General features: G+C 34.8%; 1 protein-coding gene across 3 annotated transcripts; it reads right to left on the minus strand.

Annotated features, from left to right (window-relative positions):
• Window positions 1–571: 571 nt before the first annotated feature.
• On the minus strand, window positions 572–7,036 carry LOC121262866 (probable pectin methyltransferase QUA2). Of its 3 annotated transcripts, none has more exons than XM_041165526.1 (9): window positions 6,769–7,036; window positions 5,412–6,117; window positions 5,189–5,321; window positions 4,338–4,578; window positions 3,618–3,843; window positions 3,254–3,429; window positions 2,821–3,124; window positions 1,911–2,049; window positions 572–1,114 (listed from the first exon to the last, which is right to left on the minus strand). In XM_041165526.1, the coding sequence occupies exons 2-9, from the start codon at window positions 6,107–6,109 to the stop codon at window positions 950–952; spliced, it is 2,082 nt and encodes a 693-aa protein (XP_041021460.1). In that variant the 5' UTR covers window positions 6,110–6,117; window positions 6,769–7,036; the 3' UTR covers window positions 572–949. The 3 variants fall into 3 exon arrangements, with proteins under 3 accessions (XP_041021460.1, XP_041021463.1, XP_041021461.1); XM_041165529.1 differs by lacking the exon at window positions 6,769–7,036 and adding an exon at window positions 6,612–6,723; XM_041165527.1 differs by lacking the exon at window positions 6,769–7,036 and adding an exon at window positions 6,438–6,578.
• Window positions 7,037–19,768: the final 12,732 nt, after the last annotated feature.

The following is a 19,768-nucleotide window of genomic DNA, read 5'->3' on the forward strand; positions in this document are numbered from 1 at the left end:
TGTTGCCATTGTATGTATTACTATTGTCAATCAAACTTATTTTAACAAATCTTATTTTTTACTGTAAAGAGACCTCGTAAATAGTTTGGACATTGTCTTAAATTTATCATCTCCACTTACCCTTACTAATTTAATATATTTTAATTTTTTAAACGACAAAAAATATGTGAAACAGCAAGGAGTGATTTGGATTTAAAGATGAGTTGAGATAGATTGTGAATATTATAATAAAAGTTGAATTATTTATTATATTTTGTGCAGAAATTTAAAAAAATTGTTTTGAAATTTGAAAATTTTGAATTGTTTATTATATTTTATGTGGAAATTTGAAAAAATTATAATAATGAGATAAAATGAGTTGAGGTAAGTTTTGAATGCAAACAAACGAGGTGTAACTTAATAACACAAAATTTAAGATAAAGATTTTGATAAAAAAAAAAATTAATGTGAATGTTACAAAGACAACGTAAGATAACCGGTCTTGCTGATGAAGAAAAAAGACAAGTAAATTGGTCGACAAGAATGAATGGGCTCAGGCATTTAATATACTAAAAAAGCAAACAGCAGTGGATTATTCTGTAATCTTTCCTCACAATCTTAATCATGTGGTTGTATAGTTATACTGTGACATCACATATGAAAATTGAATCTCATCCTGTACTTGTTTTCTTGGCTTGCTCTGCGCCTAAATTGCGTACTTACTTTTTTGATTCATAGCCCTATAAATTGCGTACTTACATGGCCCTATGAAAGCCTTACGGCTCCATAGTTGTTGTGGTTGATTCCACAAAGATTCTCGTGTTTCTCTATCTCTCTGTTTTCTTGATTCTTCTGTTCAAAAATTATCAATCCCCCTTTCATGGTGGAGCTCTATGATGATTAATCAACACCCCGAAAATAAATACAGAATCCTTCTTCGAATGTAGCTTCTTCTTCCCCCCTCTCAAACTCATGATTGGATTGCTTGTCTCTTGAAGAAAGGTTTCTGGCAAATAAGAAGTCTCTCGTCACTATTACTTTCCATTTCTACAACTCGTGCATCCCACTTCAGCCTTGACGTAAGAGCTCTTGCTGATTCAATGAGGGGAGCTGTGTCACGGAAAATCACCCAACCCTGCAGCAATCACTAATGTCAGCATATATATCCTGATGGAGCAAATAGGAGCAAATAGAAAGCTGTCCGAGACAGCAACTAATATGAGCATCTTCAGTTTTGGTGGTATTTAGAATAATCAGCTCGCAAAACTCATTTGAATAATATAACCATCCAGGGTCTGTTTAATTATGGACAATCTTTTTTATTTACATTTGTTTTGAGGGTTTTATTTTCTCAAGCTGCACAATATTCTTGAGTTTGGTCTTCTTATACAGTCAAATGGTACAGCAAACAAATTCAAATAAAGGTATAGATAGATATAGGTCAGTAGATTACGAACTCGTAACATTGGTTTTCATAAGATTTCAACTTACAAAAAGTTCAATCAATTAGACTACAGAACCTCAAGTCGATGCACATAGTGCCCCTCAATTTTTTTACATCTATTTATAAAGAGGCTTATATCGCTTTAAACACTAGAACAAAACTAATATGCAACTCGTAAAATAGAAAGATGAAAAATCATGTCTTGACGGTCTATCAGAAATCAGCAAAGAAGAACATGATAACAGAACAAGTGTACTGTAGAAGGATGCCAAAAATTTAGCCTCACAAAAATGGTATAGTTATAGACATAGGGAAACTCACCAATGGAAAAATGTTAACTGAATGCGATCTCATATAATTCTATGTAAATCAACTGCTTCAAGTATGTCTAATTGATATTTTACCACAACTTAGCAATTAATAATAAAATAATCATGTCACAATAACAATAAAAGCAGCATTTAGAGAGAACTATATGATTTGGTACCTCTGGACGAAGTAGTCGATCAATCTCAGAGAAAAGATCAAGCATGGTGCACCTGCGCTGCTGACCAATTTCAAGGGATAGAAGTCCTGCTGCATGGACCAAGTCATAAGTTCTCGGATATGTTGGAAAGGATTCACACCTGAAAGAGAAATGAAATTATATCATAAGCACAAGTCGAAACAATAAACAAACAATAGACTATTTACAATATTGTTAGACAGAAGAACAAGACAGTGGCCAACAGATAAAAGTATTCATTCCTTATAATCATACATTACTCGAAAAAATCATTCTGCAAAAATGCTCAGTTTTTATAGGTTCCTCGAACTGTATTTAGATTCTTGGAAGATGGCATATCCATTAGAATGTACCATGGTTTTAGGAAGCCTTTTCATCAATATTCCAAACTAACTCGAAAGCTCCAAAATATTTGAATGCTAAAAGTCATGTCACAAATACCGATTTAGAAACTAGGCAGCATTGTAATTCTCAACACATACATATTTGAGTTATAAAATTGGCAGGTAACCACCAAAAACTTAAAATAAATCAACAGTTTCTAAATCAACACTTCCGCAAATGGACATGTAAAGCAAATGAAGTTCAACAGAAGGATTGTCAGGTCAAGCCCCTTTAAATGGTTATTATTTCTGCATTCTGTTATTGAAATAAAATTCCAGGAAAAAGGTGACCAATGAATATCTGAAGGACTAGGTTATGCACTTCCTCATGAATCTCCTATCCCTCCAGTTAGAAAGAAAACATGTATTATGGATCAATATACGGCCTCACTAACTAAACTTATTAAGCTGATATACTATCCCTGCATATAGATGAAGCACTGGAACAACATGCATACCAACATGTATGGTATATAGCGAGAACAGTGGAAGGTAGAAGGCGGCATTACCAATCATGTAATACACCAACAAAGCCCCTATCCATGATCAAGGGAAGGTAGTTGGGTCCATTTGTAGGGACCACATTCATGACCCACACAGACTTCCTGGCTTCCAATAATGCCGAATTGAAACCCCCAAAATTAGCATTCATGTCCAGCACATTTCTAAGCATGTTATATGGTGGTGAGGGATCCTCATCACCAGGTCTCTTTGGATGATCGGAGAATATTAATGGTGACAGAAGGGACCAATAATTACGGACTGCCACTTTCCAGTTGTCAGTATCATCAGCAACTTCTTCCGGGTGCAGACCTGACAGAATATTTCAATATAGAACATGGAATATAAGAAGACAAGAATTTGCTTACTATGCAGTTTTTCTTTAGTAATATATCATTATTAGATTGCTGCTTGAGAGCTGTGTCCAAACATTAGAATTACCATAGAGAGCAAGTTCACTCTTGTTCAAATTAGCTCTTGATGGCCAGCTTGTCCTCTCCTCAATAGGAATCCATCGGCGGCTCTGTGCTCCTGCTATGCAGGCTTGAAGTGGTTGATAATATGGGGATTCAACATCATGGTTTTTGCTGCATAAAGAAGGGCCCGAGCCAGGTGTCCTACAATTACAAGCAAGTTATACGAGGAATCAGAGCTGCCTTAATTACTTACGGACAAAACCACCTGTACTCTATAAAATATAAATTTCATTATATCTATCAACACCTACATACAGTTCTACATACACACATACAGAAGCATGTGTGAGTGTTTGGGAGTGCGTGTACCCTTATGCTTGTAGTCTTACCGCGAATTGTAACAATTCCTTTTACTAGTCTTTTTCCATACAATAGTTTCATCTTGCTGTGACAACATCTCCCAGCACAGTTTATCTGCAAAATCACGAACAAAATTCCCCATTTTTTTACGCTCTTTGGTTCGGAGTACTCCTTGAAAATTGGTAAGCGGCGATGTCCAGACAAAGTATCCACCCGGTTTTAACACTCTATCAACTTCAATCAGGTAAATACCATCTGTACCACGTGATATGAACATACGGTTACTACTCAACTCGAAAGCCAAATGGATTAGCAAATGTCTCAAAGAGGAAAAACAAAATCTCAGAAAGAAGATGACAATAGATATTGACAAATCTTGTTCAAATTGGGTGGCAACATTAAATAAAAGGATCTTATTTCATTTGGACATTTTTCCCTAGTCCTGGATGCTAGAAAATTGAGCATACTTTAGGCAACAAAGAAGATGAAAAGAAACATGTGAAAGAAAGCAAATTATGGAGGAAGCATCTTTTCTTTTATGGATAAAAACTCACATATGCTCACCCTTTATGGATGCTTATTATGTTCTTAATTTAGTGTCCTTTTGATATTTGACCTGAATCATACTTACCTATGTGGATAAACATTCACATGTATGGTCAATACGTTCTTCATAAATTTTTATTTAATTATGTCCCTAATTTAGAATCACTTTGATATTTGACTTTAATGTTTCATGTACTGAATACCTTTTTGGTCCCAATCAATGCCGCATCGTGCACAATGCAACATATCAAAAGAGAGAGATGGATACGGTAACTGTTTTGAAGAAAAAGAAGCAATCATTGCAGGAAGACCCCTTTCGAGAGTCAGTTGAACTTGACTGCCCAAAGCCTCATAGTTTGCAATGCACATGGTTAAGAGCTCATTGGAAAAAAGATGTGCTCCAAAGCTACCATAACCACATCCTATATCCAGGATGGTTCTAACCTGCAAAATTTAGGAGGTAATCACATTCAATCACCATTTCAGACAAGGGAAGGTAATGTCCAAGTCAAGCATTTGAGAATTGGTGATCATGACCACATACTAAAAGGATATTGACAAACACATTGCAGACACGTATATACATCACGATCTCCAATGTAGAGCTTTGATAAATAGATCGGAGAACAATATTTATATGACAATATGATGCTGACTATTGTGTCAAAATGATAACATCATAAACCATAAGATGATCTGCCATGTTTGAAAAATCAAACAGAAGACACCAACCCGGATAGAAAGTTCAATAATACCAAAGGATTTTTTTATAATTATTTTTCAAAGGGCATAGCCTACATCCAGGGCGGTGATTTGGCATGGACCCTACCAATTCACAATAAAAAGGCTCGTGCCCACAGAGTCTGTCACATTCATTGCAGTCAGAATGATCCAAGTCAAGGCTAAAGAGTTATAGCACAAAGGAATATGACTACAGAATGAATGATGGGGAAGGAAAACCTAAAGGATAAAACAAAAACAAATGTGAATAACCACGAATAAAAAAATTAAAATAACTGCGAATAAAACAAAAAAAATGTACATAATTACTAACCCCGGCATGAATGAAGTTAGATTCATTTCTCAGCCCAATCATTTCTGCAATTTGATGGGAGTAATCTTCAATGCCATCAAACATGAGAGAGGCTGAACGGAAGGAGATCTGCTCTTCATCCAACATCATCATCCTGCAACCAGCGTATGGAACGGAGAAATTATAGAAAGAAAAAGGAGAATGTAAAGCTCAAATAAGAGAGGTAGTAAGAGGCTCTGCTCACCTCTTGGTCAAACTTCCGGAAGACATTACCTCCTGTGCAGTAATTTTGACATTTGCAAACCAGATGACATCTCTTCCAGTAGGCCACCGAAGAGGAATTTTATAATTTAGAGGTGGAAGAACCAAACAGTTTTGCCTTGGCTCGTGCCCACAGAGCCTGTCATATTCATTGCCATCAGAATATCCCAAAGCAAGATTTGCCGAAACATTGAAGCAAGGAACATGATTTTCAAAGTCCTGAGGACAGAATTCCAACTCTTTCAACCTTGAGGAACCCAGAGAAAGCTCCCCAATATCCCACAAGTCCAAAACAAGTTGCTCTTGGAGTCGCCTATAACCACGGAATATGTGACCTCTCGATGTTGTAGAAATAGAAATCGCCCACCAAAAGGATCCAGTGAGAGCAAGAATTACAATCAATACTAGACTGAGCTTTAAAAGCAGCATTGTTATTCTGTGCCTACTTCTCGGACTTCCAACGAGCAATGAATCAGATGCAAAACCATTTTCAGCGATACCATTTTTAGGAGTAGAATTATCTGGGAGAAGTAACCGAAAAGGAAACCTCAGGGCAAAATAACTCTGATCAGAACCTCTTCTATCCAGCTCTTCCTTTTCTGTTTTCTCTTTCATTTGAGAGTCCCACAAATCATTGTTGCTCCCAGAGATCCGTGCACCTCTATGCAGAGGCCTGGACATCCTCTGACCTGGAAACCCCCACCACACGAAAATTTCCAGAAAGGAAAAAGAGGACTTAAACAGAGTCAAAATAAAAAGAAACAAAGAGATCACCCATTCAAAAAATAAAAATAAACGAATAAAGCCTATGAAACAAAAATTCCCAGAAATGTTTCTCGATAAGAAAATAATAATTTTCGCCGCCGGGATTTGAACCCGGATTCAAACAACTGTTTAGAATCGTTATTCACCCAAACAAATCAAATCCTAAAAAGCATGTAAACCCAGACTAGATTTTCAGTCAAAAGAACTAAAACACGGAGCATGAGGTAATAGTGTCATTGCATACAGTGCACAATTCACGATAATAGATCCACAAACCGAATCAGCAGGAAGAAGCTTCCCAAAAAATAATGTAAGCTGAACCCAGGAAAGGAAAAAAAAAATGGTGATTGAGATTCTGATAAAACGAAGGGAAAGCGACGCAGATACATTTGGCTATAACATAAGAAGATATACTTACTGAGTTCCGAAACTCGAAACTAACAAAACAGCACATATCCCATTTACATCAATTCAATCGGTGTCACAGATCAGCAGTACATCATACAAAACCCAAATCAAAATACAAAACATATCAAGCAAAAGTGAGAGGAAGTAAGTCGAAAACTAAACACTACCTTATTATATGGGCAGTAGAGCTGGAGAGAAAGCAAGAGGGAGAGGAAGAGAGATAGAAATGGAGCAAAAACCCCTGAAAATCAGCGTGAATTCACGGGTGGTTTGGTTAAGCCACAAAACACTCCTCTATTGTCTGTCTTCTTTGGCTGTTTCACGCAGTATCTTTTGCTGTGCTGTGAACGCTTAAGAAAGAGAAGAGAGAGAGAGGGAGAGAGAAGCACAGCGCGAGAGCAGCAGTAGACTTTGTACCGATCCAATCACGACAGAGCTCGTGAAAACTATTTGTTTATTAAATAATCTTTTCAAAAACTATAAAGAAACTATATGAAATGCATCACTACATTAAATGTGAGATAATAATAATAATAACAATAATAATAATTGCTGCCCTATAAATAACAAACGACTGTATCATAAATAACGTACACTCTCGCAGCCCCTTTATTAGATTCCCAGTTTTCAAACACTAAACTCCAACCCAACTGTAAATTCTCTCTTTATTATTTATATTTCAAACCAATCAAATCTCAATTCCCATTTGAATGAAATTTACGCGTTACATTTAAATAAAAATAATATATTAAATTAACGACTCGTGTGTGTAATATTTTATGTATAAAAGTTTAATGTAAATTAAATATTTCTCTTAGCGATAAAACACGCAGCGCCGAGTACATTTCAATGCATGGACCCTGCTTTATGTGTAAGACAAAAATATAACACGTTTCTCTGTCTACCAAAATGGCAAGTTTATTTACTTGCTGGCACAGTGTCGCGTACACATATGATGTACGCGGTAGTTCTGATAGAGAAAGAAGGATACAATCTTGACACCGAAAATTATATTAAAGATTGGTATTGGGATCACATTTGAATTGCCTCTTATTTGTCGGACTCTGACTCCTTTATTGTCCTATTTTGCCAGTCCTACCGTTCATAGTGCACACACTTTCCTATGTGAAAAATGCTTGTCGTAAGTATCTAATGTAAATGACGTGTAAATATGATTGACGTTGAGATATTTGATAAGAAAGAGACCGAGCTGATAAGAGAGATGAAAGAGAGCTGAGGAGAGGGAGAGACTGAACTACTGGAGCTGATGAGTGAGAAAGACCGAGCTGATGAGAGAGAGAAATAATTTTTTATTTTAAATCTGACATGACACGGATGACTGCATGTCGGTTGTATTTACCGACTGTATATAGAATAACTGTTCCTATATTTCCATGCATTTGGTACTAAATTTACAGAAATTCTACTTTTCAGATTGTATAATCAGTTTCATTGATAAATAGAAGTAAAAAACTAATAATTATAATTTTAAATTTTTTTAAATATAACTGTATCTTTGCATGAATAGTCATCATTTAAAGATTATACGAAAACTATATACAGACTAACTCATGAATTTATGTTTATTGGCTGTGTACGTTGTCGCCGGTGTGGTGTTGAGCATTGTGGAGACGAAATGATGAGCATTTTGGGGTTCAAAAAGGACCATAATTGAGACAGATTGTCAACAACCGTAATTACTACGCGTTAATCGCTCTGGCTAATTAGATTTGTGACCGTCACGAAGCTCGAAAAGCTATTCCCATACTGTTTTGAGATTCCGCTTTTTTAACCTATGTGAGAACGAATGGATCATTTGGCTCAGAGAATCAGAAAGGGAATATTAAAATTGTTAATGGAAATGTTTCCAGAGTGATGCGTTTAATTTATTAAAGAAGAAGGAAGCAGCAGAGTGCAGTTTTTTTGCGTGTGTGCAGAGAGAGAAGTCACATGCCGATGCGAGTATGATGAAAGTCAAGCTTTGGAGGTCTGTCGGTGAGCGAAGGTTTGAAACGTGTAGGCCATATTGCGGAGCGGTGAGATATCTGCGCGTGTCACCAAGTCACGTACGCTTTGTTTTTGGTCACCGTCTCCGTTGTCCGTTTGTAATCGTGGGTGGTGTAAACGCGGTTTTGAATTTATAATTTGAATTGAATTGAATTTCGAGGGCAAGAGTTTTCACGGGGGTGTTTTCACATTCATGTGTAGAGGAAGGAGGAAGTGAATATTTTTCACTTTTTGGTCACGGGATGCAATAAGTTAAATAACATGGGGTCCAAACTGTCGACGGATAAGACTCTTAGATTTATTAGGCTTGTAGGTAGGTTAATCCCCGTGTGCATTTTTTTAACTCCATTTTGTAGCTTTAGATCGGTTTAGATTTAGAAAGTGTTTATTTATTTATTTTATTTTATTTTATTATTATAATTTTTTAAAATTTTTATATAAAATATAATAAATAATTTAATTTTTTCAAATCTCAAAACAATAATAATATTAAAAAATAATATTTTAATGATATTTTTTTAACTTTCATTTTTCATCTAAAATTATCACATCTTATCTCTGAATCTATAATATTTACAACTTCTGTGCAGAATAAACAATATTGATATAGCAGAATTTGAATTATAAAACAACTTTATTATCATTTTTCTTTTACTAATCAACAATATAGAGTATTTAGTGAGTTTTTCATATATTTAAATAACTTTTTATCCGTAAATAACCAGAAAGAAATGGTGGTTTTTGCAGGTTGTTATGCACCAAGGTAATGTTGCCTAGTAAATTATTCCGATGTAATAAAGATGATGGCATTGTCAAAGCCGTTGACACCCTACAGCTGACTTTTATCGTTGACTTAATAAATTATACTACATTTTTTGGTAATTTTCAGGATACGTCTTTTAAATTAAGAGAAAATACAATGACCCACAATTTTCGATTCTTGGTCCTCTAACTACGAAAGATGATACCATATTGTTGTTTCCTGAGAGAATTAGAAATGTCAATTGCAAGAGGACGGATTGATTTAACAATTAGGCCTGGATGCGGAAATAATTACATTTCATTTTATTTAATTATTATAATTTTTTTAAATTTTTATATAAAATATAATAAATAATTTAATTTTTTTAAATCTTAAAATAATAATAATATTAAAAACTAATATTTTATTTAATTTTTAATTTTTATTTAAAATTATTTCATCTCATTTCAATATTCAAAGGTATCTTAATCTAAGATTGTGGTTGATGAAAACAGAAAACATAACAAGGAATTCGTTGACATTGAGGTTGTACATGATCGGTAAACAGGATGGACGATCAAGATGCTTTTCCAGCCTGGTATTTTCATTAAGTACGGACTCAACTAGCTAAAGAGCAGAGGTCAGATGTCAAAATTATTAATTTATGAACATTTGTGGATTATATTTTTATTTAATTAAAATCTTAAAAAAAAAAGGTATCATAATCGTAGTTTCTACAAGTCGTATGCAATTTGACATGCCTACGTTTTCCCAGTTGATTCCTGGATCGACCCCATCCCGGAACAGATCATGTCCGGGCCCACCTTTCTCGATGCATGATTACCGAAATGGGCCCACTTTTTAATTTTGAACCCAAGTATTTCAGCCGGCAATGATACATCCATACCAGATTTTCCACCCTACAACAAAGAAAGTGTTCAATATTGATTGAAGTCCATTTTGTATGATCCCAAGCTAGTCTCCATTGTAAACTTACAAAAGCTGCTTTGGTGGGGTTGCTTTTCTGCCATTAACTCATTTTTAATGCTTTTCCTAATTCCTGAATTCAAAGGTAATGTTTTGCTTTTTGTTTCTTGGGGAGATATTTCAGAGAAAATATGCACCCTATCTATGATCAGGAAAGAAGCCAGTGCATGGCTACCTACTTTCATTCCTCATTTTCTTAATTTAAACTTGCATCCATACAATATCGATAGCATTAATTCATGTTAAATCCGTGCTACATTATTAAAAAAAAAAAGATATCATTGTAAGCATATTTGTGTACAATTACACGCACCAATATTAAGATGAAAATATAGACTTCAATAGAACGGTGCAGATTTAAAAATAAATATTTGATAAAATAATCTACATCAATATTAATGTACAGATTAGTCTATAAATCCGCTTTTAAGTAGAAAAGGATTTTATTCATGAGTTAGAAAAGTATTAATCAGACTCCACGATATTTACCAAACACTAAGTGGATCATGATCATCCAATGTTGACTCCAAGATTTTTTTTTTTTTTTTTTCCCCTAATGATTCAAGAAAAACAACGAGAAGTAGTGGTACGAAATTAATAAACGGAAGGTGAAGGATCTTAGGATATTGAGCTATGGAAGTCAAAACATGTTCATGTGATGAGGTTGATGCGTATTCATGTAAATTAGCAACGCATGCATCGATCGAGTATTTGACTTTAAAAAATAGATATATGTATGTATCGAACAGTACTGTTCCACTGTCGACGCAATAATTTGCACGTTTTACGCCTTAATAGCAGCGGACAGAGTCGACAAAATGACAAGCCAAGCCAGCACCGCCGTTGTCCTCCTCGTCTACCTTGTTTTTTGGGACCATTAATAATCTGTGTTTATTGAATTTAGCCGCCACGTCATATGCGACGTCGAATTTAAATATAATTAACATGAGTAGAATTTAAAAATTAACAAATGAACTAAAACTTAGGAAAACTAAAATTAGAAAAACTGAAACTAAAAGGACAATTGTGGAATTTTTTTTTAAATTAACGAAATATAATATGACAATTAGTGGCGTAATGTTGAACGTTATGAGCAACAGAGCATTTCATAAAAAGGATAGCTTGGAGTACAAATGGACTAATGTATATTGAAAAAAAAGAAAATGATACACATGTAACCATTTTCACAATTATTTACATAATTTTATTTCAAACGAGAGACATTTTTATAAAATAATTAACAAAATTAACATGGTTTTATAGAAATGTCATCAATTTAAAATATGATTGTATAAATTAGGACTATAAAAATGATTATAGGTGTGTCGTTATTAAAAATTATGTTATGCGCAATATTGAATTCGTATTCTTTCAGTTTCTGCAGATAGGCTGGCATATAAGACAGAACACTATCATTTCCGATTAAAAAAAACATGGATCGACCCTCTTTAATATATGCCTGTTATTGGTCCATCAAGATGATTAGTAAGCTGAAAGTCGAATCCGAGCCTAACATGCCAATGAACTCATCAGTACTTTTGAATGGGAAACAACGACATGAAGACTTACAACCTTGGCCTCGCATCCATGAGCGCTGTCGATCGTCTACATCGAATGGCCGAGACATTATGATTTTCCATCAATTTCGTTAGAAAAATACGCACAAGCCCACCCATTATCCCGAAATGATTTGATGTAGCTGGCGAAAAGGAGCTAGCTAGCCCACCTACCCACCACCCACCACAAGACCAAAATTAATTAAACTTTGTTGAAAATTAACCATAATTAGGTTGATAACCATGACTATGATGTTTTTGGCAGCAACGCGCACATCATAAAGTATGATAACAACATTCACTGTTCATGAAGTTTACTAAAACGAATTAGGTTTGCAAGCTGCATGCCTGTAATCACTTAATTCGATCATTGCAACAATAATTTAATGCCCCCCAATTGCCACCGCCGCGCGCAAGTTGCTTGGAATTAACCTCAGTGCGGCAGTGCCCATGCCACTCGCACTCCCACAAGAGGCTAGTACGTAATTCGATGGATTATGACGATGCAGGGCGGACTCAGGAAATTGAATTATGAAAATGTTTTTTTAGGAGATGATCAAAACACTTCATGCGATTTTTAGAAAATCCAATTAAAGGTCTAGTGGTTTCCCCGGCAGGCCTGGGCCGACGACGGGACCCCGCGCATGCGCATTGCATGTGAGGTGTTAAATCTGGGGGCACGTATACATGCAGTAGTTGGATTATTTTTCCATGTTTGGTGATGATCATTAGGAAGAAGCCTGTGCGCCCCATGTCTATCCAAATTGCATGCATTGATATCATGCATGGTCGACAGTTATATGTAATGCATGCATGCATGTGCCTTTCCACATCAGCAAATTTGAAATTTATATAAGCTTGCACATGATGCATGAGGTCTCATGCATGCATGTATCGATGATTCCATGATTTGAAAAAGCTTTTAGCTAGCTAGCTAGGTTTAGCCTTCGATAAAGTAATGAAAAGTATACGAGGGCAACCGCGTCTTTAATGCAATTATTAGGGACAGTAACATAAAGAAAAAGGATTTTTTAAAGAATCAAATTAAGGCAAGTGATGAGTATGTAGCACGGGAAGGTGTGAGAGGCATTGATCGAAGACCGTTCTTACATATATATGAATCCCTGCTAAACAAAAGTACTACTCGTCTTTAGTTTTTCAATCGATCGCATGCATAAATAATGCACCGATCGACCACATTCTTCTTAATATATCACAACCCAACCCCGATCGAAAATGATCATACGAAATATACAAAAAAGAAAAGAAACCCAGAAAATTAGGTTAATAGATATAGAAAGAATATTAGAATAACTTATTTAGATTGAGAAATGAGATGAGATGAGATGAGATGATTTGTGAATATTAATAAGATTTGTGAGTTAAAATTTATAAATAGTAGTAAATTAATAATAGTAAGATGATCACCTCTGAAACCAATCGGACTCACATGCATAGGTCAATTCAATAGCCACTCCAAGTCCATACCATTGAAAGGGAAACATCATTAAAATCAGAAAAAATAATGGGTAGAGATCGAGCCAGATATATATTACCTTTCACTGCAATTCTTGCCATCATCAAGATCGTCATGAAGCTAGCATGCATGCATGCCCTGTCAACACTTTTGTCATGACTAGGCCACCAATCTTTGGCGCCCATATGATCCACAGGTACTAAATTGACGCATGTTCGTGATAAGGGTGGTGGGCCGGTGGCAGATATATTAATTGTAGAGATCAGGAGAAGAGCCCCAAAACCATATATAACGAGGGAAGCAAAGGCAATGGATGGTCATTGAATTTTGGATTCATTGGCATGCATGGGAACTCATGAGTATGATCCCAAAATGCTATTTATATAATGCGAGTCCAGTTATTTGTACCTAGTACGTACTCTTTCACATGCAAATTCGATCCACTTCCAGATACATTTTTTAAGGCCTCATGAATAGGCACGCACAGTACAAGCTACTGGAAGCTTTCGGCTGAAAACGTTGCCCCACACACACACAGTTTGCCAAAAAAGTTCCCTGATCAAATTGTTGTCCAAATTTGAAGACTTCAACGTATTTTATATATATATATATATATATTATATATATATTAAATGGATTTTATAACATTTATTCCTCATTTGATACTATCTGTAATATTTATATGGATAACAATATATACTACAAGAAAAATATGTATTTGTAACGCATTATTTACGAAAAAAACAAATTCATTTTAATAGGAAATTATAATTATTTTTATTAGAAATAACTGATTACAAATAGATAATTTTTTTGTAGGTACTATAAAGACTATTTCTTTATATATTTATCTCTCTGCCACTTAATGCACTTAACGTATTCAAAATCCGATAACTTAAAAGAGACATTGATCCGTACGTAGTTTGCATATATTCCTGTGAATAATTCCAAGCACATATCATTGCTGCAAAAGTCTCATGCACACAGATTATCATTTCATTGTAAAATGCTGATTTTCTGAACGTTTTGGCTACAACACATGAATTCACTCACGTGCCAACTGGCAACTATATATAACGTACACATATATTTGAGGTTCGGTAGTAATTAGGAGCTGTTAAGTCAGTTTCTCTGTAACGAGGGGAATCGTAGAGGTTATAAATTAAATGCTCAGAAATTGCTGGTTTGATTACATAAAATTAAATTATCTCATCTTATTTTATATAATCATTATAACTTCCCTAAATTTTGATGTAAAATATAATAAATAATTTAATTTTTTCAAATTTTAAAATAAAAATAATATTATAACAATATTTATTCAACTTTTAACAAAATATCTCATCTCACTTTATCTGAACTACATAATCAAATAAAGATCAATTTGATTACACAAAACTAAACTATCTCATCTCATCTTATCTTGTCTCAAAGAATGCATTATCCATAGAATAGTCATTAAATTATTAATTAACTTGACTAGAGACTTCTCATAAACATAAAAGCAACATACTCAATAAATAATGTGTTTCACCCACCACGTGCAACAATATTAATGCGAAAGAGAGGAAAAATCAATTTAAAGGGAAAAAAAAAAAAAAGACGTCTCATAATTATATGTATTGAATGAATGAATATCATTGGGATAGTCCATACCTTTAAAAGAAATGTACAACCACCACATATTTTTAAAAAATATATAAATAAATTTGGGACTTACTAGATAGACCTCATTTTTTTTAAAAAAAAAATCACGAGTTACGTACCTTAAAACTATATATAATATTACTTATTTTATAATTGAATTCAATAAAGCACGTTGAGTAATGAAAGAAAAAGATATGAATAATTGAGATGACATATTCTCTATCTCCTGCAAGACTCATATTCTCGATTCAGAAAGTTGGGCTCTTTTGTCATTGCCTTGCTATGTTTCGATATTAGGATCACTTCAATCAATTTCAAATCAATTAATTGGTGAGAATCATTATTTTTTTAACGTTTTGTAAAAAATTAAACTAAAAAAAATTAAACTGATCTCAATTTATTTCATATATTTAAACACGTATTACGTTCAAAAATATCCAAACGCAAGCCGTCTCCCCCCTAAAAATAGAGTTATTGCAACCTCTTTTCGTATGGGCCATTGTCAAGAACCCATAAAGTCTCGGCCCTTTGGGTCTAGTCTTATAAAGCTTGTCATCCGCCCATTCAATCTGAAAATCAGAGAGCCCGGGTTTCGTGGCATTTTTGGAACTCAGCCATCATGAACTGTCCCTACAAAATAATGCCTTTTTAAAAAGCACCACTTTTTTTTTGGTGCAGTTTAAGTAATTTTTTTTTTTTTAAATGGTTTGTATATTATTACTTAAAATATATCCTGCGAGGTAGTGCGATTGAGTGACATCACATTTTTTCTTAAATTTAAGGGCATACTCTAAGGGCATGTTTGAGAAAGGGACACGATCTCAAAATTCTAAAAAAATATAAAAACTAATACTATTTTTTTAAATTTTAAAATAAAAATTATATTAAAAAATAATATTTTAATTTTATAATATTTTATTCAACTTTTTATGTCTCGTTTTTCAAACCCAACAAAACATGCTAATACAAATAATTTTACTATTATTTACAAATTATTTCATTATTATTCACAGAATTATCGTCTCATCTCACTTCTCAAGCATGCCCTTAGAATATTCATATTGGCCTCCCTATATTATTTGCCAAGTTTTAGTCAAAACACGTATTCTCTATTTTAACTACTCCCTTTTCTAAAACCTTATACATCTCACTGTCTATATTTTTTCTATTCTATTACAATAATAATTCTTTGTTATTTATTAAACTCATTTTTTTTCAACATTTTTTAGACAAGAACTATCTATCTTCGTCATGTTTTCAATTATTTATCTCCAACGATTATTTTTTAAAAACATAAATGACAGTAGAAAAAATAAGTTACAAAATAGCTTAAGAAAAGACAAAACAACTATTATCACTTTCCGTAGGGAAAAAAACATTTTAAAGAAGCAAAACAGAAAAAAAAAAAAAAAAAAAAAAAGTTTACCTTGCCACAATAGCTCAATTCGAGATTGAGAAGCTACTGTATCGTAGTTAAATTTGTTCCTCAAAATATAGAGCCAGATGCATGAAAATTTTAAATTGCCTTCCTGCCAAAAAATAGGGTTGTACAGAAATTGCTAGAATTGATTGTCATTGATGCGGACCGACCGTCGGAGTCCAAAACCTGTCGAAACCAACAGAGAATCAATTGGCTGACTATAAATTTAATAAAACCAATACCGACCGGTTCGGTCCCGTTTTGAACCAAATCCAAACTGCAGAACCGACCGATAATATATACTATATATATATATAATGTAAAACGACATAATTTCATTAAGTTAGTAAAACAACGTCGTTTGACTTTAAAGTTTAATGCCCTCTTGTCCCCTCCTTTCCCTCTCCTTCTTCTCTCTCGATTGAATCTTCTCAAGCTCTGTCTCTCTCCCCTCTCATGCACAATTGCCGCCGCCGCTACAAGTCTCTTCTCTCACGCCACACAGCCTCTCCCTCCAACAATCAATGACATCCATCTCGCCATCTCTCTCACAGAGCATAGCTTTCTTCCGTTAACCACCTATGTCACTTGTCTCGTTGCATAAGAAAAAATATGGGACTTCAAGTGGTTTATTTTATTGTGTTAGGTTAATGGTTTTGTTTTGTGGATTGGTTGGTGTTTGGTGAATGGTGATGAAAAATTCGAGCTTTCATTTTTGGTGTGGATTGTCTGCCTCTGGTGATGGGAAAACTGATTCCCCAAATCGTCGAATTCCAGCCAGTTCAATTTCTCCCTGTCGGCGGGTTTCAATTGAGAATAGCATATATTCTCCATGTTGGTGCGGTTTTGGTTTTCCGCACCGATAAATTCGGTTTTCAGCCCTACCTAGTAAAAATTCTTTGCAGGGGCCGGATGCAGATAGTCTAGATCAATTGATTTTTAGAATTGTTAAAAATAGCTACTCTTATTATAAATAAATCTAATATCATTTTATAAATTAATTTAACTTTTAACGAAAACATATGTAAAACCCTTTCTAACTTTTCTGTCCGACCCTACGTCAACGTCACGATGGAAGGCTTTTTAAGGCTAACAGTTGCTTTAAAGCCCATTTATCTTGGCCCCCTAAAACTCTCTCAAAGAGGGTCCAGTTCTTTATTTTCACAGCCTCCTCCTCCTCCCTTCTCCCAGATTGCCACCGGATAAAATTTAAAAGGGAAAAAAGATAAAAATAAAGACTAAAGAAAGACAAACCAAAAAGAAAACGAAAACAAAAAATCTGTCAGAGAGAAATGTGCAATAAAACCATACATCTATAAACATGAGTTAGCCTGTGGGTGAACAATTCAAATCTTATCGGTGACAATTAGATCAAATATTAAACGATCAGGCGCTCCTTTTTTTTTTTTTTAAAGCAATTAAGCATATAAGATATGGAGATTATGCACTTAAAATGGAAGATTGGGGCTTCGAGCAATATGTTTCCTTTAAAGTTTTAGATTGTGGGAAGAATAATAGTTGATGCAGGTCAAAACCGAGATTGTTTATTAACTAAGTTTAGGAATTTTATGGTTCTGGGTAGTGGCATTTAAATAAGTTGCAAATGGGTGTTTAGGCTAATAAGAGATGTAATGAGTCAAAAAAAAAAAGGGTGCTAGCAGAAGATCTGTGAAAGGTACAGCATTTCAGGTTGTCAATCATTTCATGAAAAGAAAGCCACACATCCAAACAAGCAAAAAGTCTTATTGGGAGGGTTGGTTGGGAGAAATGGAGCTTTGCTGGCTAGCTACCATAAGTGGAGCACTTTGAGGAAGAATATTTATAAAAGCTCAAAGCATGAGCAAGTTGGGGTTCGGAAATGACTTGCTGATCAGTTCCTACTTTGCACAGAAACTGCAGCTTTAAATAGCTATCGTTCTTGGGAGATTGACATTGGAGCTAGCCTTCAAGTGGGTCTACTTGAATAGAGGATTTTAGATCTTGGTGTAAATGAAATTAGTAGATGGAAATCCAGCTCATATTTCTCAAAGAGTGAAAGGACCCCACGTGGGAAGAAGGAGTAGTACTGCATGCCAGTTGAAAATTTTGCACATATTTTATTCATAAAACTAGATGATGATCCCCTTCTAGCTGTCTCCACGTCCCACACGCTGGCAAACAAGCTCTATAATCACTGCTTCTGCTGCTCTCTTACCTACTCTTCTCTTCGTCTGTATATGCTTGTGCTTTTTACGTCACAACTGATCACAAGCTAGCAAAAAAGTTAATATTTATTTATAAAATATACATGATGAAGAATATCGTTCGTCTTATATAGGATAGAATTCGTCAATTTAACACTTCAATGCATAATTTAATTCTGTCAGCCTCATTGAAAAATAGGAAATACGAGATATATGTATATATGGGATGACAGACATGCAATTTCAGGATGCTGGAATAATTAATTGTTCAAAATCGTAGTCCCGAAGACTTTGGTTGTCATTGTCAGGGTGTTATGGCCGGACAAGCTGATATTTATAATGGTCTTCCATTAGCATATATATATATATATATATATATATATATATATATATATTGTTATGAGGTGGCTTGAATTCAGATTGAACAGTACATGTGTCGTAGGTTCGCTCGAGCGGAAGTTCACTCAGCTCGAGCGAAGTCAGACAGAGAGCTTCGCTCGACATTCGCTCGACACTCAGCTCGAGCGAATTCAGACAGAGAGCTTTGCTCGACATTCAGCTCGAGCAATATCCAAGTCAGAGAGCTTCGCTCGACTCTCGCTCGAGCGAGTTCAGGCAGAGATCTTCGCTCCACTCTCGCACAACTGTTGGCTTGAGCGAAGTGCAGAATATCTACGTTCGCTCGACACTCGCTCGACGTTCGCTCGAGCCAATGTTCACAAAAGTGAATTCTCACTTTTCCTATAAATATCAAACGGCGCCCACTTCTCCTTAACTTCTTCAGAATACATTTTGCTCTTGTTTTAGTGTTTTCTTGAGAGAGAAGTCTAGAGAGAGTTTGAGAGATAACTTCCTTGTGAAGTTTTGTTGTATTGATCTGTACTCCATCTCTGTTGATAGTGAAATCTTCGATACCGACCCCACCAGTGGACGTAGGCTCATTTTAAGTCGAACCACTTAATTCTTGGTGTTCTTTCTGTGTGATTGTCATCAATTTCTTTCGTTTAGTTCCGCTACTATACTTCGAGTTAGTCTTAGCTACACTTATTCCCAACAAACTGAAGGGATGTGGAGGGATGGCTATGGCTAAGTTCGAAGTAGAGAAATTTGACGGTCAGAACAGTTTCAGTCTATGGCGCATCAAGATG

The sequence above is a fragment of the Juglans microcarpa x Juglans regia genome, chromosome 4S, assembly GCF_004785595.1.
Source record: "Juglans microcarpa x Juglans regia isolate MS1-56 chromosome 4S, Jm3101_v1.0, whole genome shotgun sequence".
Lineage (NCBI taxonomy): Eukaryota > Viridiplantae > Streptophyta > Magnoliopsida > Fagales > Juglandaceae > Juglans > Juglans microcarpa x Juglans regia.

What these genes read in the sequence shown, in the direction of transcription:
- LOC121262866 (XM_041165526.1), bottom strand. Translation starts at nt 6,109, where the DNA reads ATGTCCAGGCCTCTGCATAGAGGTGCACGGATCTCTGGGAGCAACAAT. An exon ending in GAGTGAACTTGCTCTCTATG is followed by an intron (nt 3,125 to 3,253) that starts GTAATTCTAATG and finishes ATATTCTGTCAG; the next exon opens with GTCTGCACCCGGAAGAAGTT. An exon ending in ATCGACTACTTCGTCCAGAG is followed by an intron (nt 1,115 to 1,910) that starts GTACCAAATCAT and finishes TGATTGCTGCAG; the next exon opens with GGTTGGGTGATTTTCCGTGA.